The sequence below is a fragment of the Vombatus ursinus genome, unplaced genomic scaffold (assembly GCF_900497805.2).
Source record: "Vombatus ursinus unplaced genomic scaffold, bare-nosed wombat genome assembly UNPS02011334.1, whole genome shotgun sequence".
Taxonomy (NCBI): Eukaryota; Metazoa; Chordata; class Mammalia; order Diprotodontia; family Vombatidae; genus Vombatus; species Vombatus ursinus.
This window is the reverse complement of record NW_020951112.1, coordinates 3897801-3923991: the sequence shown is the minus strand read 5'-3', so window position 1 is coordinate 3923991 and position 26191 is coordinate 3897801. Positions and strand designations below refer to the sequence as shown.

The 26191-nt window shown below is 40.4% G+C and overlaps 1 protein-coding gene across 6 annotated transcripts in view; it reads right to left on the bottom strand.

The window, feature by feature from the left end:
* The window catches only part of ANKS1B (ankyrin repeat and sterile alpha motif domain containing 1B), a 1327097-nt gene that overhangs the window by 1111561 nt on the left and 189345 nt on the right, over positions 1–26191 (bottom strand). For all 6 annotated transcript variants that reach the window (XM_027855805.1, XM_027855806.1, XM_027855807.1 and 3 more), the window contains exons 6-8: positions 25772–25873; positions 18413–18526; positions 16603–16769 (exon numbers count right to left, since the gene is read on the bottom strand). In XM_027855805.1, coding sequence (XP_027711606.1) covers positions 16603–16769; positions 18413–18526; positions 25772–25873 — 383 coding nt within the window. The remainder of the gene's footprint in view (positions 1–16602; positions 16770–18412; positions 18527–25771; positions 25874–26191) is intronic.

Here is a 26191-nt window from a genome sequence, read left to right as displayed (position 1 = left end):
AGAATGACAGTTAGTACAGTGACTATCCACAATTCCAGCCAACCAAGGATGAAATGTGCTCTTCATGGCAGATGTGAGGGATTTGGGGGGCACAATGAGATGTGTTGTTGTTTTATTTTTATATACAGCCAATGGAGGAATTTGTTTAACTTGACTATACATACTTGTTGCAAAAAAAGTCCCAATGGTGTGGGGTATGGGAAGGAAAAAATAGATTTATATTTTGTTAAATAGTAGGGAGGATCTGCTGTAGATACAAAAAGTTGCATGAATTTTCAGGAAGGTCACTGTATTAAGCTTTACTTAACTTTTTTTAGTTTGCTACAAGAGACCATTCACAAAGTAGGAATAAACTGCAAATATCTATAATGTAAAAATAAAACATCAATAAAGCTTTTTTTAAAAAAAAGAAAAGCTTTGTTATATGGAATGGCTCTCTGGGAGGTGGGAGGAGGAGGGAAATGGAAAAAATTTAAATGATATAAAAAAGATATTAATGAAAAAATTGTTTAAAAGGAAAAAGGAAATCAAACTCTATGTAATAGAGATTCAAAGAAAGAAATGAAAGCCAATTCTCCACAAGGACCTTACATTCAGTGAGGGAATACAAATGAACATAAAAGAATACAGAATAATTTATGTAGGGAGAGAGTCTTAATAACTTGAGAGATAGGGGGAAGGGTTAGGAAGGGCTTCCCATGGTACACAGCACAAAAGCCCGGCTTTAAAGGAAGTTAGGGATTCTCAGAGACACAAGTAAGCCTGTGGACAGGCAGTGCAGAGGTAAGGAGATGGGAAATAGGAATGCTGAGTTTGGGGAAGAAGAAGTAGGCAATTCTACTGAAAGAGAGTATGTGAAGAGGGCTAATAGGTGGAAAACTGACTGGAGAGGTGAGTGGTTAAGAGCCAATTGCCCAATTAGAAAGTGAGGCTGAGCACTGAATTTATACTATACAGAGTAATTCTTCATAGATGATCATTTCATGTAATTTTCTAAGACTTTCTAACTTTGAGTGGCCTAACAGCCTGAAAGCGAGGCATATGGAGACTGATCCAAAAATGAGAATAGGAACTAAGTGGTATGAAGAATTATAGCATCTGCTTTTCACCGCTGAGCATCTGCAAAGATTCGCATAGGTCACAAGTGAAAATAAATCTGAATTCTCATTTTCATTTTCCATTCCTGTGAGTGGAGATAATTGAAGGCAGGCAGAACCATCTGGAATAATACACAGTAGGGGCAGGAGGCAGAAATTTGCCTCCTGAAACTGAATGAGTGGATTCTGTCAAGACACATTAAAGTTACGGCTAAAGATATTTAAAAAAAGATAATAATAGTAATTCATAACTTACACAGCAGTGCGAGACTTACATAGCACTTTTCTCATAAAAACCTTGTGAGGTAGGTAGCGCATCATTATTAGAATCCCCACTTAAGAGACAGGGATCTAAGGCTCATACCATCGATCAACAAGATTTTTAAAGTACCTACTTAAGTAGCCAAGAATAAGGAAAAAAATGAGGCAGACCCTGCCTTCAAGGAGCCTACTTATACCAGTGATTATAGAGAAACAGTGATTTGCCTGTGTTCATATAGCTACTAAGAATGAGACTGGGAATTCAAACCCAACTTCAAGTGTTCTGATGTCACCTTTAGCAAGGAATCTAAAAACTCAATAATCCATAAAGATACAGAAAGCAAGGAGATCTATTTCCAAAATTAGTCCATCCCCCTCATTTTATAAAAGAGGTAACTGACACACAGAGAGGTCAAAATGACTCGCCCAAGGTCACACAAGGAATAAGTGTCACTGCCAAGATTTGAACCCAGGTTCTCTGACTGGAAATCCATTGCTCTTAACCAGTATGTCAAAAACGCCTCCTCAGTCTTAAAAATAAGAAGAAGAATGTACATTAGTGAAGATGGGGTCCTGGACTTTAAGGACAGTAGGACTGTGGGATCCGAGATTGACGGCAAGAAGGCACCTCAGAGGTCATCTGGTCCAACCCCCTCATTTCATTGATGTGGCACAGGGAATAGAGTGGGGTCAGAAAGACTTAAGTTCAAACCCCACCTTAGACATTTATTAGCTGTGTGACCCTGGGCAAGTCACTTAACCCCTGTCTCAGTTTCGTCAAGTATAAAATGGGGATAATAATAGCCCCAACCTCCCAGGGTCATTGTGAGGATCAAATGAGATAACATGTACAAAGGGTTACAACCTTAAAGCCCTATAACTGCTAGCTAGTATTATAGTTAGGATGCTGAGGTCCAGAAAGGTGAGTATGTCCAAGACTACACGAGTAGAAAGAAAAGGAGGCAGGATTGTAAGCCAGCGACTTATCTCCAACCCAAATGGCACATTCACGAACACAAAATGATTTCTGCCATTCTCTAGGCCAGGGCAATGGTGGAAGCTAGGTCATCTAGTCCGATCTTTAACCAAAGCTTCAAAACTTGCCCGCCATGATCCGTCTGACATCTGAGATGACCACATTTTCCATCTCTTTCAGACAGGCAGGCCAAAATTCATCAATCAGCAGCATTTATCATACATCTACGATGTGTCAGGCGCTGTTCCAGGTACTAAGCACAGGGCAAAGGGCAAAAGGCAAACCGATCCCTGCCCTCGAGGAGTTTACAATCTAACAGACATTTGATGTCCTTTACTCATGTTCAGCCTCAATTGGCTTGGCTTCCAGCAAGCAGTCCTTCCTCATCCCCACACAGAGTTCCTCCAACTGCTCCGTACAAGTTAATGTTCCAATTGACCCAACTGATCTCCTGTGGTTAGAGAGATCCCATATAGCAGAGAATCAGACCCACAGCCAAGATAACCTGGGTTCAAATCTCATCTCTGACATTTATTAGCTGTGTATAATGGTAAGTCACTACCTCTCTGGGCCTCAGTTTCTCCATCTGTAGAAACTGGATAATATCTAACTTACAGGGTTGTTCTAAGTTCAAATGAGATAATATAGCCCCTCTTCCGGCTCTACTTCTGTCTCTATAGACTTTTCCTCCAACTCCCAGCAGATTTCTCCACCTGGAAGACACCTCCAATCCCACACTCTCATTGCTTCCTCACCCTGGAAGATCACTCCACCCCAGAAGCACTGTCTGATGATGAGTTAGTACCTCCCAGAACTCCCATTTTGAGAATGTTTTTTATGTTGAAATGTTATATTTTGTTTTATGTTAAAATAGACACTCCTTGAGGACAGGAATTGTCTTTGCTTCGGCTTATATTTGTACTTCCAGCACTTAGCACGCTGTATAGCACATAGTGAGCAATTAATAACTGTTTATTGGCTTGACTTGCTATATGCAAACTCTAAAACACCATAAAGGTTAATTTTCTTTTTACTAAAGAAGTGATATAATGCAGTAGAAGGAGCAAGTCAGTTTCTTCCCCTAGGCCTCAGTTTCCTCAACTGCCAAACAAGAGGTACAAATTACTTATCTAAGGTCTCACAGCTATCAAAGGATAAAGCCAGGAAGAGAATCCAGGTCTTTCTGACTCTCAGTGTAGTATCCCATGCTTTCTCAAGGTCACACAGTTGTTATCCATCTTAGGATCATAGCTACAGAATTGGAAGACACCTCAAAGATCTTTTTTACAGATGTGGAAACTAAGACTCAGAGCAATAAACTTGACAAGGGCGCCAGAGGTAATAAGAGTCACAGGTAGAATGCCACCCCAGGCTTTATTTCTCTAAATCCGGCGCTTTAGCCACTCCCTACCCTATGTTGCCTGTTCTTGTCTAATGAAATCTCATATTCTAACAAAATAATAACAATCTCTGCTAAAAAAAAAATTAGTTCCTTCTTTTATCAAGATTCTGTCTAATTAATTCACTTAAAATGAGGGATGCTTAAATAAATTTTGCTCTTAAAGCCCAAATGTAGTTTGAGATTCAATCACCATCTACATTATCTCTTGTTACAGGAGAGGAAATAAAGTATTGTAGAAAGTGAGCCAGCCTGAAATTCAAGAAGCTCGGTTTCAAGTTTAATCCTACATACTAGTTATGTGACCACAGACAAATAACCTCCCAAAGCTCCAGGGAATTCCCTCTACCAGTTGTGTCAAACTCAAATAGTTATAGGGGCCATTAAACCACACGTAAGAATATTTGGGGGCCAAATATTGACTTAGAAATCCATACAGTGCTATTACTTATGTTTGGTTGTGTTTTTATTTATTTTATTAAATATTTCCTAATTACATTGTACTAGTTTGAGGCCACATTTGGGAGCATTCCACGTATGACCCATTTGTCCTATGCCAATGTAATCAGAGATCCAGACCCTAACACAATCTCCCTCATTAGCTACCACCTTTAGGCACCCCAAATCACCTAATATGCTTCTATTTTCCAAATTTAAATCTTTTGCACAATGACAAAGAATATGATAAAGCAGTTTTCCGTTTCTAGAAATACATCAAAGTCACAGAGATCTGCTGACAATTGGGTCATGGTGAGTTTTGGCCCCCAACCTCTAAACGTATCTCCACCCCGAAAGGGCACCTTTCAATCAGTTTGTGGAAACTTGGTATGGAAACTGAAATAGATAGGAGATTTTTCCTTCTTTTTTTCTGTACACTGTTAACTTCAATTTTTATCCTTCTGCCTGGGGGCTTTTAGGCACAGAACTCATTTTTAATAAGTCAGAATGCTAAAATAAAATACCACTCACATCAGAAAAGCTGACACATAATTAGAGGCTTGGCTTTCAGGGAAGCAAGGGAGGGAGAGGAAAGCCAAAAAGCAGGGAAAAGGTGAAGCGGGAAGAGTTACCTGGAGGGAATGTCACAAGGCCTCCCAGTGACTACATGAGCCCTCTCAGGCAGGTACCCTCAGGGGCAACTCCAGTCTGGCTCTGCTCCCAACCCCCAAGTAAAGAAAGGCCCAGTGTCTTTCCCTTTTGGATATTCCATGGTGAAGTGACATTTGTGATTCTGTGTTTCTGAACCATGACTTGTGTCCCTAATGCAGTGCCACATTCTGCTCAAACAATCTTTCTGGGGCTTGACAAAATTTCTTATTTTAAAAAGCCATGCATTCTTGCTCGGGAACTGGATACCTTTGTAAATCATAGGTGTGAATCAAGGAGAGAAAGCACAGAATTCTGGGACAGAGAGAGGGGGGAAACGGTTGAGCCATAGGGAATTGGCGGTGGAGAGTTGGGGCGAATCCCACCATGTTGCCATGCTTTCTTTCAATCATCTTCCTTCCATGGATGGCAGCGGGAGTAAAAGTGCGGCATCAGATGTGTAAATAGCATGCGGTGAATGAGGATTTTCTTCAGGGAACCAACTTGGGGGGAGGCTTCCTCCTAGGGATGGTGGTACTTCCCCAAGATCACAGAACCATCATAGATCTAAAGCCAAAAGGGGACTCAAAGATCACTTAGTTCAACCCTGTCATTTGCAGAGAAAGGAACTGATTCCCAGAGAAGGGAAGAGACTCATCCAAGTTCACAAAGCTAGAAAACGTCTGAGGCTGTATTCAAATAATAATGTGTGTATAGATGAGCAACTGAGGCTAGATTTCAATAATAAGAGCCAGAATTTATAAGGCACATTAAGGACTGCCAAGAGCTTTGTGGATCTTAACCTCTTTGCTCTTCTAAACAATCCAATGAGGTAGGTATATTACCTAGTCCCCATTTTACAGATGATGAAACTGAGGCAAAAAGTGATTAAGTGATTTGCCCAGATACACGCAGCTAGTAATAGTCAGAGGCCAGATGAAAACTCGGGTCTTCCTGACTCCAAATACAACACTCCATTGTACCACCTAGCTGACCCCAGTCCAGTGTCCTCTGCACCGTACCCTCATTCCTTGCCCTGTAGTCTGCTGGCAGCTTATAATGTAGCCAGTCCCGAATGAGCACTCTCAGAGCCTGGCTACCAAGACATTCTCCTAGTTTCACACAGATTAAATGATCAAGGGGAAACCAAAGTACTAAAGAATGAATATGCTCCTGATCCTTGGACCTAACGGCCATTCCTCCTTTCCCAGGTGACCTGCCTTCCTTGTCAATCACAGACAGGGCTGCACTCCCAGGGTGACAGACAGCACACTCCCTCCCCCCTCAAGTACACCCAAGGTCTATTGTCCATTGTGCCAACCCCAAATCCTTTCCCCAACAACAATGGAATTCATGCCAGCAGTTGTCTTTCTCTCTGATTTATCTTAAAGAAGCTTTAATAGCTTAAAATGGTCAAAGATTTTTTGCGACATCATATGTATCTTCTTTGTACACAGTTGTTTGTATTTTTCCCATTAGATTGTGAGCTCCTTGAGGGCAGGTGCTGTCTTTTGCTTTTCTTTGTACCCCCTAAAGCTTAGCACAGTTCCTGACACATAAGAGGTGCTTAACAAATGCTTAATGACTTGACTTCCTGACTTTGAGGCCAGCTCTCTACTATGCCACACTACTAGAAGATACAAATGCAAAAAATGAAACAGTCCTTGATTTCAAGAAGCTTAAATTCTCTGGAGGAGATGCTCCTAGAAGTCCCTTCCATATGTATAAGACTGTGATTGGTCCACGATATAATGCTACTTTCTTTATAACTGCATATTCAGGTACTTGGTTCTAATTCAACTCGGGGGTGGGAGGTGGAAAGAAGGTAAAGAACCATTCTCTGTGAATCTTCTCAAAATGGCCTAAAATAGCTTGACTACTGAATGAAAATCAATGCAAGGAAAATATGTATAATTTTTAAACTTGAGTCAAAGTTCTCTTCCCACTGCAGTCATACCCTCCAACTGAATAAATCAAATTAAAGTAGGAATTTTAATTTTGAGTTCATTTTTATTAATAAAACAGCTCCAAACTACCACCTTAAGACATGATTTTAATTTTAAAATTTTCTCAATTAAAAATAAAATGTCCTTACATAAGACGGTGGGGTCTTTGAATTGCTGCATTAGAGCGCCCTCTATTGGAAAAAATGTTGATATTTAAAAACTAAATTGAAAAGGGTTAACATACAAATTTCAGAGCACTGAATTGGAGGCAAAGAACCATAACAAATGATGTGCACTTTACAAAGCGTAACTTCCCCTTTCATATCTAGATGCTCTCTACCTGGCCTCAGCAGAAATTGCTGAATTACTGAGAATAAGCTGAAAGGTTAACTCAATGCTATAGTTATATTGACTAAACCACAATGGTGTCAGAATAAGAATTCTAGATTTGGAATCAAGGAAATTAAGTTCAGCTCCTGTCTGTGACACTTCTTAGCTGCCTGTCTCTGGACAAGCCACTTAACCTCTCTAGGCCTCAGGCAACTCTGAGATGAGCCAGAAGTGACGGGTGAAAGTTCCAAAGAGTCCAATTTAGGCTTCATGTTGGGGAACATGCCCTAACAATCCAAGCTGTCCTAAAGTAGAACAGGGCTGTCTCAGGAGGAAGTGAGTTTTCCTTCCCGTGAGGTCTTCAAGTAGAGGTTGGGTGACCACTTGTTGATTATATTATAGGAAAGATTCCTTTAAGTAATAGGTTGGACCAGATTACCACTGATGTTCCTTCTAACCTCCAAATGCTGTCGTTTTATTAAATTTTCAATGAGTTGTGCTCTGTGACGGCAGAGACTAGCCCTAGACTACTGAAATCCCAATGAAATTAATAGAAGAAAATTAAGTCTTTGGCCAAAAATGTTCTTGAAGAACACTGGCCCCAAATACTACTACTTCACTCTGTTTTTCTGTGCTCAAAAACAAATTCACTTGTGTGAGAAAGAATTCTATTTTTAAAATACAAAGATACCGTCACTTATTCTCTATTCTATTCCTTCCTATCTCAGAAGGTGGCTGTCATTCTTGCTATGTCTAAGTTTTCTCTCTATCCCCGTATTAACATACATTTACTTCATCAATTATGGTTATAATACCTTTATATGCCTTGTCTAATTTCAAAGAATCCCAGAGTTGGTGGAGATCTCACTGGCTGCCAAGATGTTCCATCTTGGACATGCTCAGCAAGGGGTCAATTACCCATTGCTTGAAATCCCCCCAAAGAGAAGGAACCTGTCTATGAAATATGTCTTATGTTATATACAGATTTTATGAAAAGAAACTGAGCCTCAAATTGGTTAAATAATTTGCCCAAGGTTGCATATTCATGCCTGAATGTGTCAAAGGCAGGGCTTGAACCCAAATCCTCTCTGCAAAACCAGCTCTCCATCTACTATGTTACACATTCATATTTTACTTTAAGATTTGCAAAGCACATTGCATTCCTTATCTCCTGTGATCATCCCCCTACCACAATCATCCCCTTTCTTGTCATTTCTGACTCTCACTCCACCAACTGTTTTCTCACCCCTTATAAAGTGAGTCTTCTCTAATCTTAAAAAATAAAAACCTTTACTTAACTCAAGTATTACCTCACATGCCCATCCTCTCTCTGCCCTTCTTTTCACAGCTAAGTGTCCAGAAAGACCAGTATGCACCTAATGCTTCCATTTTGTCACAAACTGCTCTTTCCTCAACTTCTTGCTATCTGGCAACTAAACCCAACTCTAGTTAAATTGCTCTCTCATAGGCCAGCGGAGACCTCCTGACTGTTTAATGCAAGGGCCTTTTCTTAGCCCTCATACTCCTTGATTTCTCTGTACTACTGCCTATTCCCTTCATTCCTTAATCTTTCCACAGCTTCTAACACACTATTTTTTTATGGCCCTTCTCCCACCTCTCTGATGGCTCCTTCTCTATATCTGTTCCTCTTCCTCATCCAGATCAGCTACCATCTGTGTCACTTTGCACAAATTACTTAACCTCTTTGAACCTGGTTCCATCACTGGTAAAACAGTGATGAATATTTTAGGTAATACCCATATTGTAAAAATAAAATGAGGTAATTTATGAAAAACAATTTGTAATGATAAAGCCCTGGATTATTACTATTAGGTATAAGGACACATTAAGAATTAGAGCCTATTAATATTCACATTATTGATACTATGTATATCATTATAAATATCCTTTCCTATTGTCTAGTTCCTCTACTAACTTTCAAACCCTGCCTCTAACTCCATCATTTTTCCTAATCTTTAGACATACATTTTCAACTTTTAACACAATATTTCTGAAACTGGACTAACTGAATTTCCCCCAAATCTGTTCATTCTCTTGCCTCTCAGCTTTCTTATTTCTGTCCACATCAACCCCATTCTCCCAGTTACCCAGATTGGTGATATCTGAGCCTCCTATAACTTCTCCCTAGACATCATATACAATCTGAATCCTGGTCTTGTACATTCTATCTTCACATTTTCTATTCTACCTTCTCTTTATCTCTTTTCTAAGACAGAAAACTTAGACCTAGCAAGAATGACAGCCATCTTCTGAGACAGGAAGGAATAGAGTAGTTCATATTGTCATTGCCCTGACTTCTTGCCTAGATAATTGCAATAGTCTCTTAATCTACATCCCTCCCCACCAACTTCCTAGCCAACACATCCTACACACAACTATCAGACTGAGCTTTCTGATACATGAATCTGATCCATGGAATTCTCCCTTTCAAAAACTCAGAATCACAGATTTCATCCTAGAAAAGACCTTGGAAGCCATCTGGTTCATTACTCTCATTTTACAAGTGAGGGAATTTAGGCCCAGAGAGGGTGACTAATTTCCCCAAGATCACAGAGGTAATAAGGGCAGAGATAGAATTTGGACCTAGGTCTCCTGATTTCAGAGGCAGCATTCTTTCTTTTTTTACCATATTGTCTCTCTGTGCTTCAAGAGCTCACAACTGACTATAGAATCTCCTTAACCTATAGTCAAAGTCTTCCATAATCTACATCCAATTTACATTCTGGGTCTACCCTCCTACTGTTTCCTTTTGCATACTAAAAGTTCCAGTCAATCTGGACCAATTTTTTTTTCTGGGATTCATTTCACAAGATAATAAACCTAAAATTGGAAAAGACCTTAGAAGTCATCAATTCTAAGTCTTCATTTTACAGATGAGGAAACAAACTTGGTACCAGAGCTTCGGTCACCAAGGTCATAAGTGGCAGAGAGAGGATTTGAATGCACATTCTCAAACGCCAAAGCTAACATTGTTTTTCCTCACTGGTTTCTCCTTGTGTCTTTAGAATATCCCACTACTATTCCATTTGTCCTTGTAATCCTAATGCCTGAAACATGTCCCTACCTTGGCTTTCCTACCTTACCTCCTATCCCACTGCCCTTTCCAATTCAGGTAGAAAATTGTTCATGAAGCCTTTCATGATTCCCTAAGCCAGAATTAAATCTGGCCTCCTCTCAGCCCCCATGGTACTGTATTTTCACCTCTGCTAAACACTTACCATAACCTAGTTAGAAGTTTCATAGATTTAGGACCTTAAAATGTCATCTAGTCTAATCTCTCCATTTTACAGATAAAGAAACCGAGGCTAGAGAAGTGAAATGACTTCCCTAAAGTAACCTCAGTCTCTCCAATTAGAATCAATGAGTAGCAATTGGTTTATTCTTTGTACTTATATCCTCAGAGCCTAGCACATAGTAGGCATTTCATAAATGTTTCTTGTTTGAATGATTGACAGAAGTAGGTATACCATAAAGGTACTAGAAGCAAGACTTGAACTCAAGTCCTCTGACTCCAAAACCAGTATCTTTATACCAAACTTCAGGATTGCCATATATGTTGTATCTCCCATGTAGATCATGAAGTCCTTAAGAATCAGACTTGTTATCTTCACATTCCCCTCAGTACCCAGCATGATGATTTCTATATGATAGGAAGTCAGTAAGTACTTGTTGAAGTAAATTAAATTGAAGGTTACTGGGGTATCAAGAAATGAGAAGAAAGCTATTCTGGATCATGGAAAACTCCAGAGAACAAGGTAGACTTGAGTTCCTACCCAGAACCTCCACTTCAAGAAGTACCTGGGCCAGCCTCATCTCACTTTCATTCTTATTCTCCAGATTTTTCAACCTCTGCCCTCTAGCAGGTGTCTTCTCTCTTAATTTTCAGCTTTCTTTTATATGATGTATTCCCCTATTAGAATATAAGCTCCTTGAGGGTAGATGCTCTCTTTCTTTTTGTCTCTATTTATATTCCCAGAGCCTAGCACAGTTCCTGATATATAGTAAGCACATAACAACAGTTTTATCTATCTATCTCCTTGTAAGAGGAGAGACCTTGGAAAAGAGAAGGGCCACCATTTTGTCAGAGACTAGAGGGAGAAGAGGAGGAGACAATAGGATGGGATGTCAGGGGGTGATGAGATGAAGAAAAGAGAGTAAGAGAGAGACCACAGTGAATGGCCTCAATTTTCCTGGTAAATTAAGTCAGGGTTCTCAAGTAAAAGAAGAAGAAGAAGAAGAGAAAAGGGAGGTGGGGAATACTTGAGGAGAGGGTTGGAATAGCTTCTGGTGGGAGTAAAATAGAAAATCAATTAGGGGAGAATAAAAGGACTGTCTTTGTTGCAAGGAGGGCCTATTTGAAGTTGGATAACATGAATTTATAATGTATCTTGTCAGCATGGTTATGAGGCTTCCTCCAGCTCCGTTTATCAGCAGGTGAGTAGGAACAAAGTCAAGAATGGAAATATTCCAGAGCTGAGATCTTGTATGGGATGAATGACAATGTGACAAAGAGGTGAGGAGTTCCAAAGCAAAGGAACATTTAGAAGTGAACTCATCGACTACAGGATTAAAATGGAAGAGGAAGAAAGGGAAGTCAAATAACACCCTGAGAAAGGACTGAGCAGTAGAAGGACTTGTGGTCATGACAACGGCAAAGAATCCATTCAGGAGGAATGAGGCATAGGAAGAGATGGAAGGAGCAGAAGCTATGGTCTGTAACATACAAGTTATTTTTATTTGCTTTTTTAACTGAGAAAGTGGAATCCATGTGAGCAATGGTGAGATCTATGGTATGACCATCCCTGTGAAGTGAAGTGAAGTGAAGTGAAGTGAAGTGAAGGGATAGGTCATGGAATTTAAGGAGATTGGAAGTGAGAGATTAGGGAATTTGAGAGAGTGTCAAGGAACTGAAGCTGAAGGAATTGGAGAGGAGAGGAAGCCAGTGAGATCTCCTTTGGTGACGAGCAAGAATGACCCAGAGCCTGGCCTACACTGGCCACAACAATCTAGGTTGGGGGAGGGGGGAATTTTAACCAAATAGATTTCAAAGCAGGAGAGGTTTCTGACTGATGGAGGTAAAGAGAGTCTATAAAAAGGCAGTAGGAAGGAAGCAGCATTTGACCTTTCCCTCCAAGGCTAGTGTGCTGGAGATATGAGTGAATGATAGCCATTACTTTCATGTAGGGAAGCCCAGTGCTCTGTGAAGACTAACAGATGTAAGGAGTTAGACAGAAAGTGGTCCACAACTAAGAGAAATTTGTTCTCTACAGAATGAGACTGAGAGCCATTAACAACAATAATTCTGCTGCATGGTAGGTTAAATTGATTCCAGTTGGCTAGCCTGGGAACTTGGGCACCATTTATTACAGTTTCTATGAAAAAGAGTTCCAGGATCCCAGAGTTCCCACTTAACAAAGTGCTGGAACACAACACTGTCTTCGGTTGTGGACTTCAGGGGCCTGCTTTAAGTAATAAACAGGAATGACACCAGAAGATGAGATATAAGATTTGCTCCATAAATCCAAGTTGATGCTATAAAAATTCAAAAAATGTTTCCTTTCCATAAAAACTGCCACAAGGCACAGAGACCATATGAATAAACTCTATTTTAGCAAGTATAAGCAATATACATATGTGTGTACATATACATATACATATACGGGGGAGGAGGAGGGAAAAGAGATTTTTACAGAGTCTAATTATCTACTGGGCTTTAGAAGACAGTGTACCTTAAAAAGAAAGTGTCGGAGATAAGCACTGTCAAGGAAGGTGTTAGGAGTAGCCAGGAGGTGGTCTATGCTATTCTTCCATATGCCATAATCCACTTTAATTAACCTTTCTCTGAACAGAGAATCATTAACTTAAATTCCCATCTCTTGCCATGTTTTTGGGTTTCTTTTACAGTTATGAAAAGCCATGGGAAACTTCTCTGTGACGGACCTGGCTTCATTTTGGGTTTTTCAATACATAGTAAGACGCTGAAAAGTTACAGAGTAATTTGACAGTTTACTTTCTTTGATCCAGAAAACACAGAGTAAATGTTAATAAGTCAATAAGCATTTCTTAAGTACTTGCTGAATGTCAGGCACTGGTCTAAATACTGAGGCAACAAAGAAAGACAAAAAATAGTCCCTGCCCTCATGGGGCTCACAATCTAATGGGTTAGACAACCTATAAATAACTACATCCACACAAAATATGTATATAGTAAATGGAAGATAACTTCAGAGGAGAAGGGACTGGCAGCTGGTGATCTCCTTCCACCAATGCAAATGTCTGGAAACTAGGAGATCATGGGATCATAGATTTAGAGCTTGGAGAGAAGGCCATCAAGAGAGGTCATCAAGTCTAAGCCCTCATTTTTACAGACGAGGAAACTGAGGGCCAGAGAGGTGAACTGTCTCATCCAGGCTCCCTCAGCTAATAAGTGTCTGAGGTGGGATTCAGATTCACACCTTCCTAATTCCAAGTCCAATATTCCATTGACAAAACACACTTAATAAATGTTTACTGACTGACTGAAAACACCACCTTGTCTCTCCAAAGGCAAGTCCTAGGGAGTTTACCTGAAGCACATGGGGTTAAGCAACTCACCCAGGGTACTACAGCTAGTAAGCTTCACAACTGGGATTTGAACTCAGGTCTTCCTGACTTCAAGTCCAACTCTCTATCCACTCCTCCATGCTGTCTCTATATCTTCTTTGAAAACATCATAATAACAAATTGTGCTTCATATGTGAATATATTTCTGATCCCCCATCAATAGGGCACATATTAAAGTTACTATGGCAAGACCAACAAAATATTATCTTGTGCAATGCTTTCCATAAAGTCTGATCTCTGGTCTCTTTTATTATTTACACAAGGGTATAGTTTTGCTTCTTAGAACTTTGTAAATACAAGTATTATCTTTCCTCACTCTGAGGAATGCAAATGAATATGGCTGACTATGGAATACAGACATACACCCCTATATCGATGCACAACTACATTAATAAGTAAGGCCTTTATCCCTTAATTAAAATGCTTTTCATGGCAAGGTTATTTTACCTCCCCTACGGGATCTCAGCATTTCACTTGTAGAATCCCAGAAGAAGAAACCATGAGCACCTCTGCAGGCCCCAGAGTCCTTACTTGAGAGAACAACCCAAGGTCATTGTCTTGACACATGACAAATAAATGGCATACGTCTGGTTAAGTGTTAATTGTCCATTGCTTTTTGCTTTCACTAGCCAAAAAGGTCTCTCCACTAGTACCTGCCTAAATAAAGTGTCCATCTGGGCCAGCCTACCAGGTCTCTCCATCTTTACTCAATAATAACTTCATGGATGAAATGTCCATCTAGGCCGAGACAACCCTGTAGTATCTGACATCAAAGGTGAGAGCCGCCCATATCCACAGCTGTCAGTCAACCTTGAGTAAAATAAGAAATATTCACTCTATTCACTTTATCCTCACAATAAGCCTGGGAAGTAGTTACTATTATCATCCCCATTTTATAGAACTTTAGTTCTATGATTCTTAGATTGAGGCTCAAGCTGGAAGGGACCTCAGAGATGGTATAAATCCAACTTCATCACTCTTACAGAAGCAGACATTGGGAAGGGTTTTTCCTAAGGCAGCAAGCACAGCACCAGGATAAAGTCAATAACTGAACTATGCCATAGAATCACAGGTCAGAGGCAGTAGGGATGCTTGAAATCATGTCACCCAAACCTCTCATTTTACAGATTCAAAAATCAGCATTTCTGAGTGGAAAGGGTGGACCCCTAGAAGCCATCTAATCCAACTTATGCCTGTCCAGTATGACATACCCAACAAAGGGTCATCCAGGCCCTGCTAAAAGACCACGTGATGGGGGAAGCCCCTTCCACTTGTGGAGAGCTCTGACAGGAAGTATTTCCTTACATCAAACCTAGATTTTCCACTTCACAAATTCTACCTCTCTGCAGCAAGGGTTCTTAATTTTTGTGTGTGTCATGGGCCACCTTTGGGAGTCTGATGAGATCTGTGGACACCTTCTCAGAATAATGTTTTCAAATTTGTAAAATAAAATACATAGACTTGCAAAGAAAAATACAGTTATGCCAAAATACACCTCTCTAGGTTAAGAACCTCTGTTCTGGGGCCAGAGAGAAGCCTAATTCTTCATCCTTTCAAATACTTCAAGACAGCCATCATTTCCCTTCTCCCCTCAGCCTTCTCTTCTCTTGCCTGGATACCCCCCAGTTCCTTTAACTGGTTCTCAGATAACATGGACTCCAGGTCCTTCATCATCCTGACTGTCCCACCCTGCCCACTCTCCAGTTCATCAACATTCTTGATAACAGGAAAGCCAAGTCAAAGACAAATCTTTCAAGTTCATGTTGGCAATAGGGAGATGATGTTTTTGGCCTCATCCAACTCTCAAAGGCCATGCAACAACGTACATAGGGGTCATGATTGATGCTGGTAGAGAGGACAGGCATGCTAATAAAATCATAGTTCTTTAATAGTACTGAAGGAAGTGACTCCTGAGGCTGACACACCCTTGTGAATTATATTTTTATATGAGTATCAATGAGATTAACATACAAAGAGTCAAGAGGGTGAGAGAAGTGAGTCCGGGCTTAGACATCAAATGACCTCATTTAAGTCTTCCTCTCTTCACTAAAACAGTCATAACTGTAATTCAGACTCTCATCACCTCATGAATGGACTATTGTAATGGCTTTCTAACTGGGCTCTCTACCCCAAGTCTCCCCCTGCTCACAATATTGTTTTAATTCAGCTGCCAAAGTAAGTTTTCTAAAGCCTAAGTTTGAATATGTCACCCTTCCTCCTTACTCAATAAACTCTGGTGACTCCCTGTTACCTCCAGGACCAAATTTAACCTCCTCTGTCTGGCCTTTCTACCCTTGTCTTGTCCTTCTGGTCTTCTTAACTCTATGATGCAGCTGTATTGATTTACACAATACACTATCTCCCATCTCCTCAGTTATCCTCCATGCATGGAACATTCTCCCCCTTCCCTTCCAACTCTGGTTTTCCCTGGATTTCATCAAGACTCGGCTCTAATAGGACTTTTTGCAGGGGCCTGTTCCTAGCACCCCCAACTGGTAGTGCCTTCCTTCCTCTTAGATTACATACAAAACGTACAGACTAGATAGAAGGCAGAGAGTTGTTTACATATCCCCACGTTAGAATGTAATCTCCTTGGGGGCAGGCATTGTTTTCACCTCTCTTTGTACCCCCAGCACTTAGCACAGTGCAAGAAAAATGGTACGCATTTAATAAATGCTTGTTGACTGACAATACAAGTAGTTCCCAAAAGTGGATAATATTGATGTCAGGACTGTGAGATATAAAACGATATGTATTATAGAACTGATGTGAAATGTAATTGTGTGTGAACCTGTGAATTATTAAGGGTTGATTCACCTGTCCCTTAGATAGAAATGAAGACCTTTAAACAATGGAAGAATAACCATTTGCCAATGGACTTACCGCCGCCTGGCTCCCATCCTTCCTAAACTCTCCCTCTGAAATCTGGCTCAGATTATCTGAGGAATGGTCTGAGATTGTAGGGCACAAATCTTCGAAAGAGTAATCCTTCTCTTGACAGAGTTTGATTTCATCCAAGAGCTTTGACAATTCTCCAGTAACTGCTTCACCTTGAACCCAAATGATAAGAATTTTATAGACATCCAGGTTATTTCTGTTGTTAAATTATAAAAATATACAAGTTTGATGGACAACAGGAGGGAGCTTGGTATACAAAACTTGATAGTTATGATATACCCACTGGGAGTATTTCTATGAGAAGGACATTTTCAGACATGGCCAAGGGGTTGAATTGTTTTGCTTGGTTATTCTTATTGGTATACAGGCAGTTAGGTGGTGCTGCAGTAGACAGAGTGCTGGGCCTAGTGCCAGAAAGACTCATCTTCCCAAGTTCAAATCTGGCCTCAGACACTTACTAGCTGTGGGACCCTGGGCAAGTGTTTAACCCAGTTTGCCTCAGTTTCCTTATCTCTAAAATGAGCTGGAGAAGGAAATGGCAAACCAGTCCAGTATCTCTGCCAAGAAAACCTCAAATGTGGTCACAAAGAATCAGACATGACTGAAAACAATTGAACAACAACAACAACTTATTTGCATATCCTACAAGCCAAGGCTTCAGTAGAGGTGAGGATGGAGGTAGGTCAGTGGGTACTGAAAGGTACCCTTTCGAAACATAAGTAAAAGAGCATCAATTATTAAAAAAAACCATAGCAGAGAACCAAAATAATTCAGAAGAGGGCAAAAACAGGTCAATTTTCTTACCACCGTGTTAAATTTAATGTTCTCTTTAAAAATGTATTTAATAAGTTTATGGTTTCAAATATAATCATCTTTTTTGTCCTTTTTATTGTTGTTCAGGTGTTTTTCAGTTGCATCTGACTCTTCATGACTCCATTTGGAGTTTTCTTGTCAGAGATACTGGAGTGGTTTGCCATTTCCTTCTCCAGCTCATTTTACAGATGAGGAAACTGAGGCAAATAGGATTAAGAGACTTGACCAGAGTCACACAGGTAGTAAGCATTTGAGGTCAGATTTGAACTTAGAAAGTCTTCCTGAGTCCATGCCCAATACTCTATTCACTGTGCCACCTAGCCATCCCTCCTCTTTATATTGAAATGTAAATATTGCTGATGATTGTTATATTCATATATTAAGTTCAAAAAAATTCTAAGAGTATTTCTACCTACACATATGCACAGAGAAAACTTACGTTCAGGTTTCAAGAACTCAGATTTTTTTGAGAAAATGGAAGTGGTAGGCATTAAATTAGCACCTCAAATTTGGTTGTTATATTTTGTTTTTCAATCATTTTCCATTTCAAATACAACTAACTCCCTTCTTATTCTCAGCAAGTTATTTCTTGTAAGTAGATTTTAAAAGGCAGCAAAATCAACCAATACATTCATCATGTCTGACGGTGCATCCAATAGCATTATCAAATCTATCAAACCCTCAAACAGTCTACTACCAATTTTTTTAAAAAGTCCGTCTCTGCCTTTTATCTGTTATAAATTTTAAATTTCAAAACAGACAAACTGAAGCAGATTGTCATTCTTAAAAACAAAAAAGCTGGCAGCCCTTGATTAAAAATGAGCATTTTTGCTCCGAGCTACATTTCAGAAAGGTGTGATTATGAGCTACAGAGTGTGGGATCCCATTCATTCCCCTCAGACTATTTCACAAAAATCTGTCTCGCCCACTCTGTTCCCTAGAACTGAAAGAGTTGGTAAAGACTTCAAAGTAGGTCACTCACTTTTGGTCTTTTGGGATGGTGAATTAACAGGCGATGAAATGCACGTCTGGTGCGTGGTACATTCCAACTCGTTCTCTTCCAGGACTGAAGCTTTGTCTCCACCTTCCAAATATTCTGTGTATACACATTGTATTACAAAAGTTACAATCTCCTATTTCCGAACTCATTTTGTTTGATCACCAGTAAAATTTATCCTTCTCGCTATATTTTCCGATTATTTTTCTGAAATCTATCATAAACATATGTCTGTATATTTGTTTGTGAGTGTGTGTATGTGTTGGAAGTGTACATGTGTCTGTATGTGTTTGTGTGTATGTGAGTGTGATTGTATGTGTATAAGTGTGGGAGCATATGTGTGTGTAGGTACATGTTTGTATGTGTATGTGAGTGTGTATACGTGTATCAGTATGAATGTGAATGTGTGTGTATATGTGTGGAAATGTATTGTGTGTATGTATGTGTTTGTGAGCATGTGTGTGTGTGTGTATGACTGTGAACATACAAAGCATCTGGAATTTCCTCAGTCTAAGGAGCTCAAGACATGGGAACCTCCTCCAAGACCCAGTCCAATCTATCCAATACAACAAGAATTAAGCTCCTACTGTATACAAGAGACTATCAGGCAATGGCAGCATGAAGACAAAACAAAAAATACTGCCTGCCCTCAAAACATTTACATCTTACCCAGAGGTTCCAGCACCAACAGACAAATCCCTACTTAACAGAAGAAGGAGGGATTCACCAAATCACACATTTACATACAGTAAGTCTAGAACCTCAAAGGTCATGTAGCCCAACATCCTCATTTTACCAAATGAGATCAAGACAGGCAGAGGGATTTATCCAAAGTTCAGTACTGGGCCACCAAAGTCTACCTCGCGTCAGTGACCAAAATTGAACCCAGGTTCCCTGACTCCAAATCTATTGATCTTCCCACCGTAACATGAAGCCAGAATCACTAAAGGGCAGCTTTCCCATAGAGCCATGGAAGGGCACTGAAGAGGAGAATGATGTGGCCAAGCCAGGCCTTTAGGAAGATTATTATGGCAGCAGAGCAGAGGACAGGGAGTAGAGAGGACTGGACTGGGATCTGGATGTCCGGGCTGGAGGCTTTTGCCCCAGTTCAAGCAAAAGGGGATGAGGATCTGAACCAGGGCAGCAGCCGCTGAGTGGAGAGAAAAATGGACACGAGAGATTCTGCGGATGAAGAACTCATAAGACTTCACCTACTTGGAAATTAGGAAGGAAAAGAGAAAAAGCAAAGATGTCTCCAAGGCAGCATCCTGGAGCCCCTAGGACAATGGCTGCGTCCTTCTAGAGAAACAGGCACGTTTGGAGGAAGGGTGGATTTAGGGAAGAAGGAGGCAGAGTAGGACAGATGGTCTGGGAGAACACAGATGAATGGAGTGACTGGAGATCATCAGAAGGAGAAGCAATAGGATGAGGCAGTGGATGGAATGTCAAACCTCGAGTCAGAAAGACCCAAGTTCAAGTCACTCTATCATGCTAGGCTCAGCTTCTCCAACTTTGACATGGGGAAAACTGTAGCACCTGCCTGGTGTGAGGAACAAATGGGCTATTGTATATAGAATACTTGGTACCCCTTCAAGTCCTATGTGAACATTCGCTGTGTTAGTAATCTTACCAAAGGATTAAAGTGAATAATTTCCTTTTCATAGCCTGAGGCCACTTTCTACTTTACCGGACCCATTTAACTCCTCATAAGAAAAGTCCTTTTAATGGCCAAGGAGGAATCTTTATGGCCTAATGCCCCACCCTCCTAACACCCCCCAGGGTGACCTCATGGCATTTAGACTCTAATGAGGACACTGGACCGAGGACTCACAGGTTCAGTTCCTAGAAATATTCCCCTGGGCAAAAGGCAGTCATTTACTGCATCTCAGTTTCCTCTCCCACAAAATGGCTCTAAAACTACCACTAGACCCTAGTTTCTAGTCCATTTCCTCATCCACAAAATGGGCCTAAGCATGCTTCTAAGACCTAACTTACAAAGTTGTTGAGCTTAAATGAGAAAAAAAAAAGTGTAACAAGTGATTTAAATAATGATACAGAAATCCCAATGATATTTTTTGTCTTCTTTTTGGAGAGTGGGAGAGGGGTAGAAAGTACTATACTATGATTTCATTAGCATAAAAAAATACACCTAACGAGAAAATTCCCTCTACATTACCAAGCAAAGCAGATCAGTACCTGCTTCCCCATTTTCCTGGGAGGTTCAGCGATAACACTAGGGTCACACAGCCACTATGTGTCAGAGAGAGGACTTGAACCATGGTCTTTCTGACCTCAAGGCCAACTCTCTACCCATTATACTACACTGTCTCCAGTTACAAAGGTCAATTATAATTATTAATAGCTTAATAAACTATCTTTCCCACAAAATGTAACAGGAATATTTTTCCTTTCCAGTAAGTGGCAAGTTTTTTGGTGTGTGTTTGTTTCTTGCATCCTAAACCTTCCAAGCAGAAAGGAAAAAAAGGACTTAACTGCCTGGAAGTCATAGACTTCCTTCAGCCTTTGCATTTTCCCATCTAGAGCCCAGCCAGGGAGGCAGAAGAGAGACTTAAAGCCTTCCCAAACCCTTGTGGTCATAAGCAGCATCAGTGAAATCAGCCCGCTAGTGATGGATATGAAATTTATTTGATAGAATCTCCCCCTCAACCATAATTTCTATGATTGCCCCAAGTTATTAGAAACAATATTAGCTTAACTCAATCCCCAATGAGGTGGCTGGATTCTATGGCCCTCCCTTCCAGATCTAAATTGATGATTCCTGGGTCCTGCTCGGCCTCCGTTTCTTCATCTGCAGAATCAGGGGCCTAGATGGCCTCAAAGGTCCCTTCCAGCTCTTACTCTAAGATCTTATGACAAGGTACTATTAGAAGAACACTAAACCGAAGGTGGCTGTTTGTGCCCTGATCTTGCTGGTCTTTTCTATCTGCTTCCTTTCCTTGTTTTCCATATCCTGAGCAGCAAAGGTCCTCCTGGTCCTCACATTCATCCCTCTATGTACTTGACTTGCAATTAACCTCAATACGATGGGAAAACTGTGGCAAGCTGGAACCTGACTCCAGCTCAGGGGGAGAAAAACACATGGCAAAATGATTTCTTTCTTTTTCCTCCCCCCTGAGGATAGTGAGGTTGGCAATGACCTTCCATGGCCCATCGAGCCATTCCTCTCAGACATTTGCCTTCTTTGCTTCCTGTACTGTCACGGTCTCCGCTGGGTTCTAATGCGGTCACCTCCAGAGCGGTGCAAGGCCCCGTCTTGCTCCCCTGGTGCTGCCTCACCCAGCCTAACCTGCTTCCTTCCTCAGCAGCCACTGCGGGTGACAGGTAACAACTGGAGGCGATAACAAGAGAACTGAAGCACAAGGAGCTGATGGGTTTAAAGAGGTGGAGCCATCCTGCCAGCTTAATCATGAAAACTCAAGAAAGGGGAAAGAAAGCTCTAAATCCCAATTAGGCTCAGACTTTTAATTCTAACAGGAGGCCAGAGATCATGGCCAGTGACTGAGCAGTGAGAAGAGGTAGTGCAAGGTCTGATGACTGCCATGCTACAGTGTAACATAAGTAATGTGCCTCATTAGAATGTAAGCTTCCTGAGAGCAAGGATTGGTCCATTCTTAGTGACTTTGACCCCAGAACCTGGCACAGTGTTGGGACTATGGTATGAGCTTTAAACAATATGTGCTGATTGACTAAATTCATCAAAAAACATTCTCAAAGCACTTTACAGCTGTGAAGTTCAGCTAGGTGGCACAGGGGCAGCTAGATAGAGTGCTGGGCCTAGAGTCAGGAAGACTCATTTCCCTGAGTACAAATCTAGCCCCAGACACTTACTAGTACCTGTGTGACCCTGGGCAAATCACTTAACCCTGTTTGCTTCAGTTTCCTCATCTATCACATGAGCTGGAGAAGGAAATGGCAAACCACTCCAGCATCTTTGCCAAGAAAATCCCAAATGGGGTCATAAAGAGTCAAACAGGACTAAAAAATGACTGAACCAGTGAAGTTCACCGGGTCTCATACCTAGATCTGAAAGGAACCTCAGAAAACATTTGATCCAACCCCTTCATCTTCCATATCAGGAAACTAAGACCCAAGGAAGTCATAAGGATCATTGATAAAGACCTGGAAGGGACCTCAGGGACCATCTAAACCAACCCCATCATTTTCCACATAAGGAAAATGAAGCCCGGGTCATATGGACTTTAGAACTATAGCTGAAAGACCTCAGAGGCCCAATGCTCCACCTCCATCATTTTATAGACAAGAAAACTGAGATCCAACAACATTTCCAATATAAGGAATCCCAAACGTTAGTTTCTATCTGGGTTATACCTCATGAGCCCACACCGTGTATAGCAATAAGAGACCTGAGAAATGTTTTCTGCAGCTGGAAGAAACCAAAGAGACCAAAGAGCCCAAAGCCCATCACTTTAAGGTAAGATAACTGAGGCCAGCAAGATTTCCACTGTAAGAAGTTCCCACTGTTGGTTTCCATCTAGGCTATAGTACACACACCGATACATCATATATATAGCAACATGAGAAATGTTCATCAGAGGCCATCAACACCAAAGCCTTTACTTGACAGGTCAGGAAACTGAGGCCCAGAGTGTCCAAGTGACATATCCAATCATGTAAGCATTGATCCCCACAGATAGAATGTGAAGCCAGGTCCTCCAGGCTCAGAGATCTGCCTAGGGCTCCACAGCATAAGCTGACCTAATCTATTTCACTTAAACATAGGCAGCAGAAAACATGCTCTCCCTGAGAACACAGTTCAGTCAAGGCAATGTTTCTGTCCTATCTTCCAGGACTTAGAGGTATACCCAAATATTGACTCTTACAGCCATAAGTGTCTGTTCTCAAGACCTGCTTTGCCATTATAGAACCAAGAGGACAATTTTCCTTGCTTTAGAGTAAGGGTCCATAACCTGGGACCCATGGACTTGGTTTCTTTTTAATTATTTCAACAAATCAATTTCAATAATTCAATTATTTCAATAATTATTCAATTATTATTTCAATATAAGGGGTTTCCTTGGTTAATACCATGCGTTTTATTTTACACATTTCAGAACATCACTCTAAGAAGGAGCCCATAGGTTTTGTAGACTTCTGAAGGGGACTATAACACAAAAAGGAAGATTAAACGCCTCTGCTTTCAAGTCATTCATGACTAAGTATGAAACCTGGATAAATGTGTAACTGATTTTTTTTCCATCGGACCTGTAATTTTATCAGTATATAGGAAGTCCCAGTGAGGAACTCTCCTAAGTACCAACTCTGCAACTTCTAATCTTAGAGAGTTATCTGAGGCACTGAAATGTTGCGACTTGCCCAAGATCACACAGCCTGTCAGTATATATCAGAAGCAATATTTAAAGAAAGATCAACTAGGCTATGCTGCCTTTCCAGCTACTTAATATAAGCAGATACATATATATATATATATACACACACATATATATAATCTATGCATACATATATAATGTATGTACCTGTACATGGGAAAAGACCCTGCCCTAAAAAATGTGAAGGACAATTCAAGACCCAAAAGTAGACCATGCCCCCATTTTTAATTAAGCTCATGCTCCAAGGGATTATAGGTCAGCATCTCTAGCAGAGATGTAAGTAGAGCAGGTTAATGTGGACGTATATGAAAACCTTCCGTTAGTTTGACTGAAAATAACAAGAAATAAATATCACTCCAGTTTAAAGTTCTTTCCAGCCTTAAGAGAAAGAAGACAACTATTTACTGCACTTATCAAACTGCTCCAGAAACAGCGCTCTCCATTAAAATCCTCTTCCCTCTTCATCTTGGAAAAGTATCTAAAAAGGTCTAGGAGGAAATATAAGGCTCAAGAAAATGGATTAAGGGTAGTCAACCAAAGAGAACGTGAAACACCCAAGTCTAGTTAGGAACACTGGCTTCTTCTATCTCCCGAAGAGGTGAGAGCAATGACCCACCCAAGGACACTTCCCTCTTTTCCTCTTCCCCTGAAGGGAGATCTACCACTCTAAGTCACCTAGTGACCAGCTTAGGGAAGAGGAGAGAGAACCCTTGAATAGGAGTGGTCAAAGAGACATTGAGTGCTTTTAGGAGAGTAATTCTCCTAAAGGTATGCCTGAAAGTTAAGAAATTATTGTTCTGGAATGATTAAAAAAAATTAACTTTCACTTTAATCCTACCTTGTTTAACTATATTTTATCACATTGTAAAATTTTCCTTATTCAAGATCTCTAAAAATGTTATTTCAAAATGTCGAGAAAGAGACACATCCAAGCTTGTGCAGGGATGTTGTCAGTTTGGACACTCTGACCTCTAAAGCAAGGGGACTTAGTCTTTTTTCTGTTATAAATCTCTTTGTCTTCCCCTCAGATTCATATTTTTAAATGAGTAAAATAAAATATAAGGAATTACAAAGGAAATCTATTATATTAAAATACAATTGTATATAAATGTACGTGTACATACATACTATATGTATATTACATGTGTGTAAATACAGTTATGTATAAATGTACATGAATACATAATATATGTTATATGTGTGTAAATACAGTTATATATAAATATATGTATATGTATCTACATATGATACGTGTCTAAACAGTTATGTATAAATGTTACATAAATAATATATATTGTATGTGTAAATAGTTACATTTTATATGTGTGCATATGTTATATGTATATTATATATGGGTGTATATACATACATATAGATATATAAAACAAATTCAGAGACCCTAGGATGATTACTCCTAACCTAAACAAAAAATTGCCTAGATTTAAAATAATGTTAAACTAATACAAATTGTTTCCAATAAGGTTTGTGCCTACAATGCCAAAAAAAAAAGGTATTAACTTTTGTTTCCCATAATAGTTGCCAAAGTACCAAACGTTACAGAGTGCTGGCAACTTGTGCGTCCCTCCAGCTTCTAGAAACAACTCAGTTTACCAACTAGCTAGCAAGAAGCATTAGTTCAGGTTGGCAGGGACTAAATGGCACACCTCTCTCCTCCTCCCTGTGTCCACAGCTCAAGCTGATCCAGTCCTGTTCCCTTCGCCAGCACCAGCCTCCTCAGTAATGACATTTGCAGACTCTTAACATCTCTATCTCTCTCTTACGGAACCCTACATGCTGAAATCCGAGGTCTTTCCCATCAATAAAGCTCAATCGAATGTGTCTCTTTAAAAAGTTGATTTCAGAGTGCCGTTCACCTTCTTCCCGCTGAGAGCTTTCCATGCCACTTGCCCTGGGTCCCAGAAATGCTGGTTCCAGTTCTGCTCAAAAGAGTCACCCACCACCCAACATACTTTACCTTGTAACAGAGCAGCAATTTGGAGAGACTTCTGCGATGGGTGCTCTTTCAGCACATCTAAGACGGTCCTGCCTAAGCTGTCCTTTATGTTGGCATCAATCCCTGAAAGAGAACAGCAGCAGAGTGTGCATCCGTGAACTCAAAATGTCTCTAATCAGAAATACACCCCGAGCAGATCCTAGTTCTAGAGAATCTGGGACACACAAACTTCAACATAAAATATTAACACAAGAAAGAGGGTGTGTGTCTATTCATAGGATCACAGATTTAGAGCAAGAAGGGACCTTGGACGCCATCTAGTCCAATTCCCTCATTTTACAGATGAGGAAACTGAGGGTCAGAGGTTAAGTGACTTGCTCAGAGTCACAAAGTAGTAAGAAGTCAGGACTTAAACCCAGGTCTCCATCCACTATGCTATGT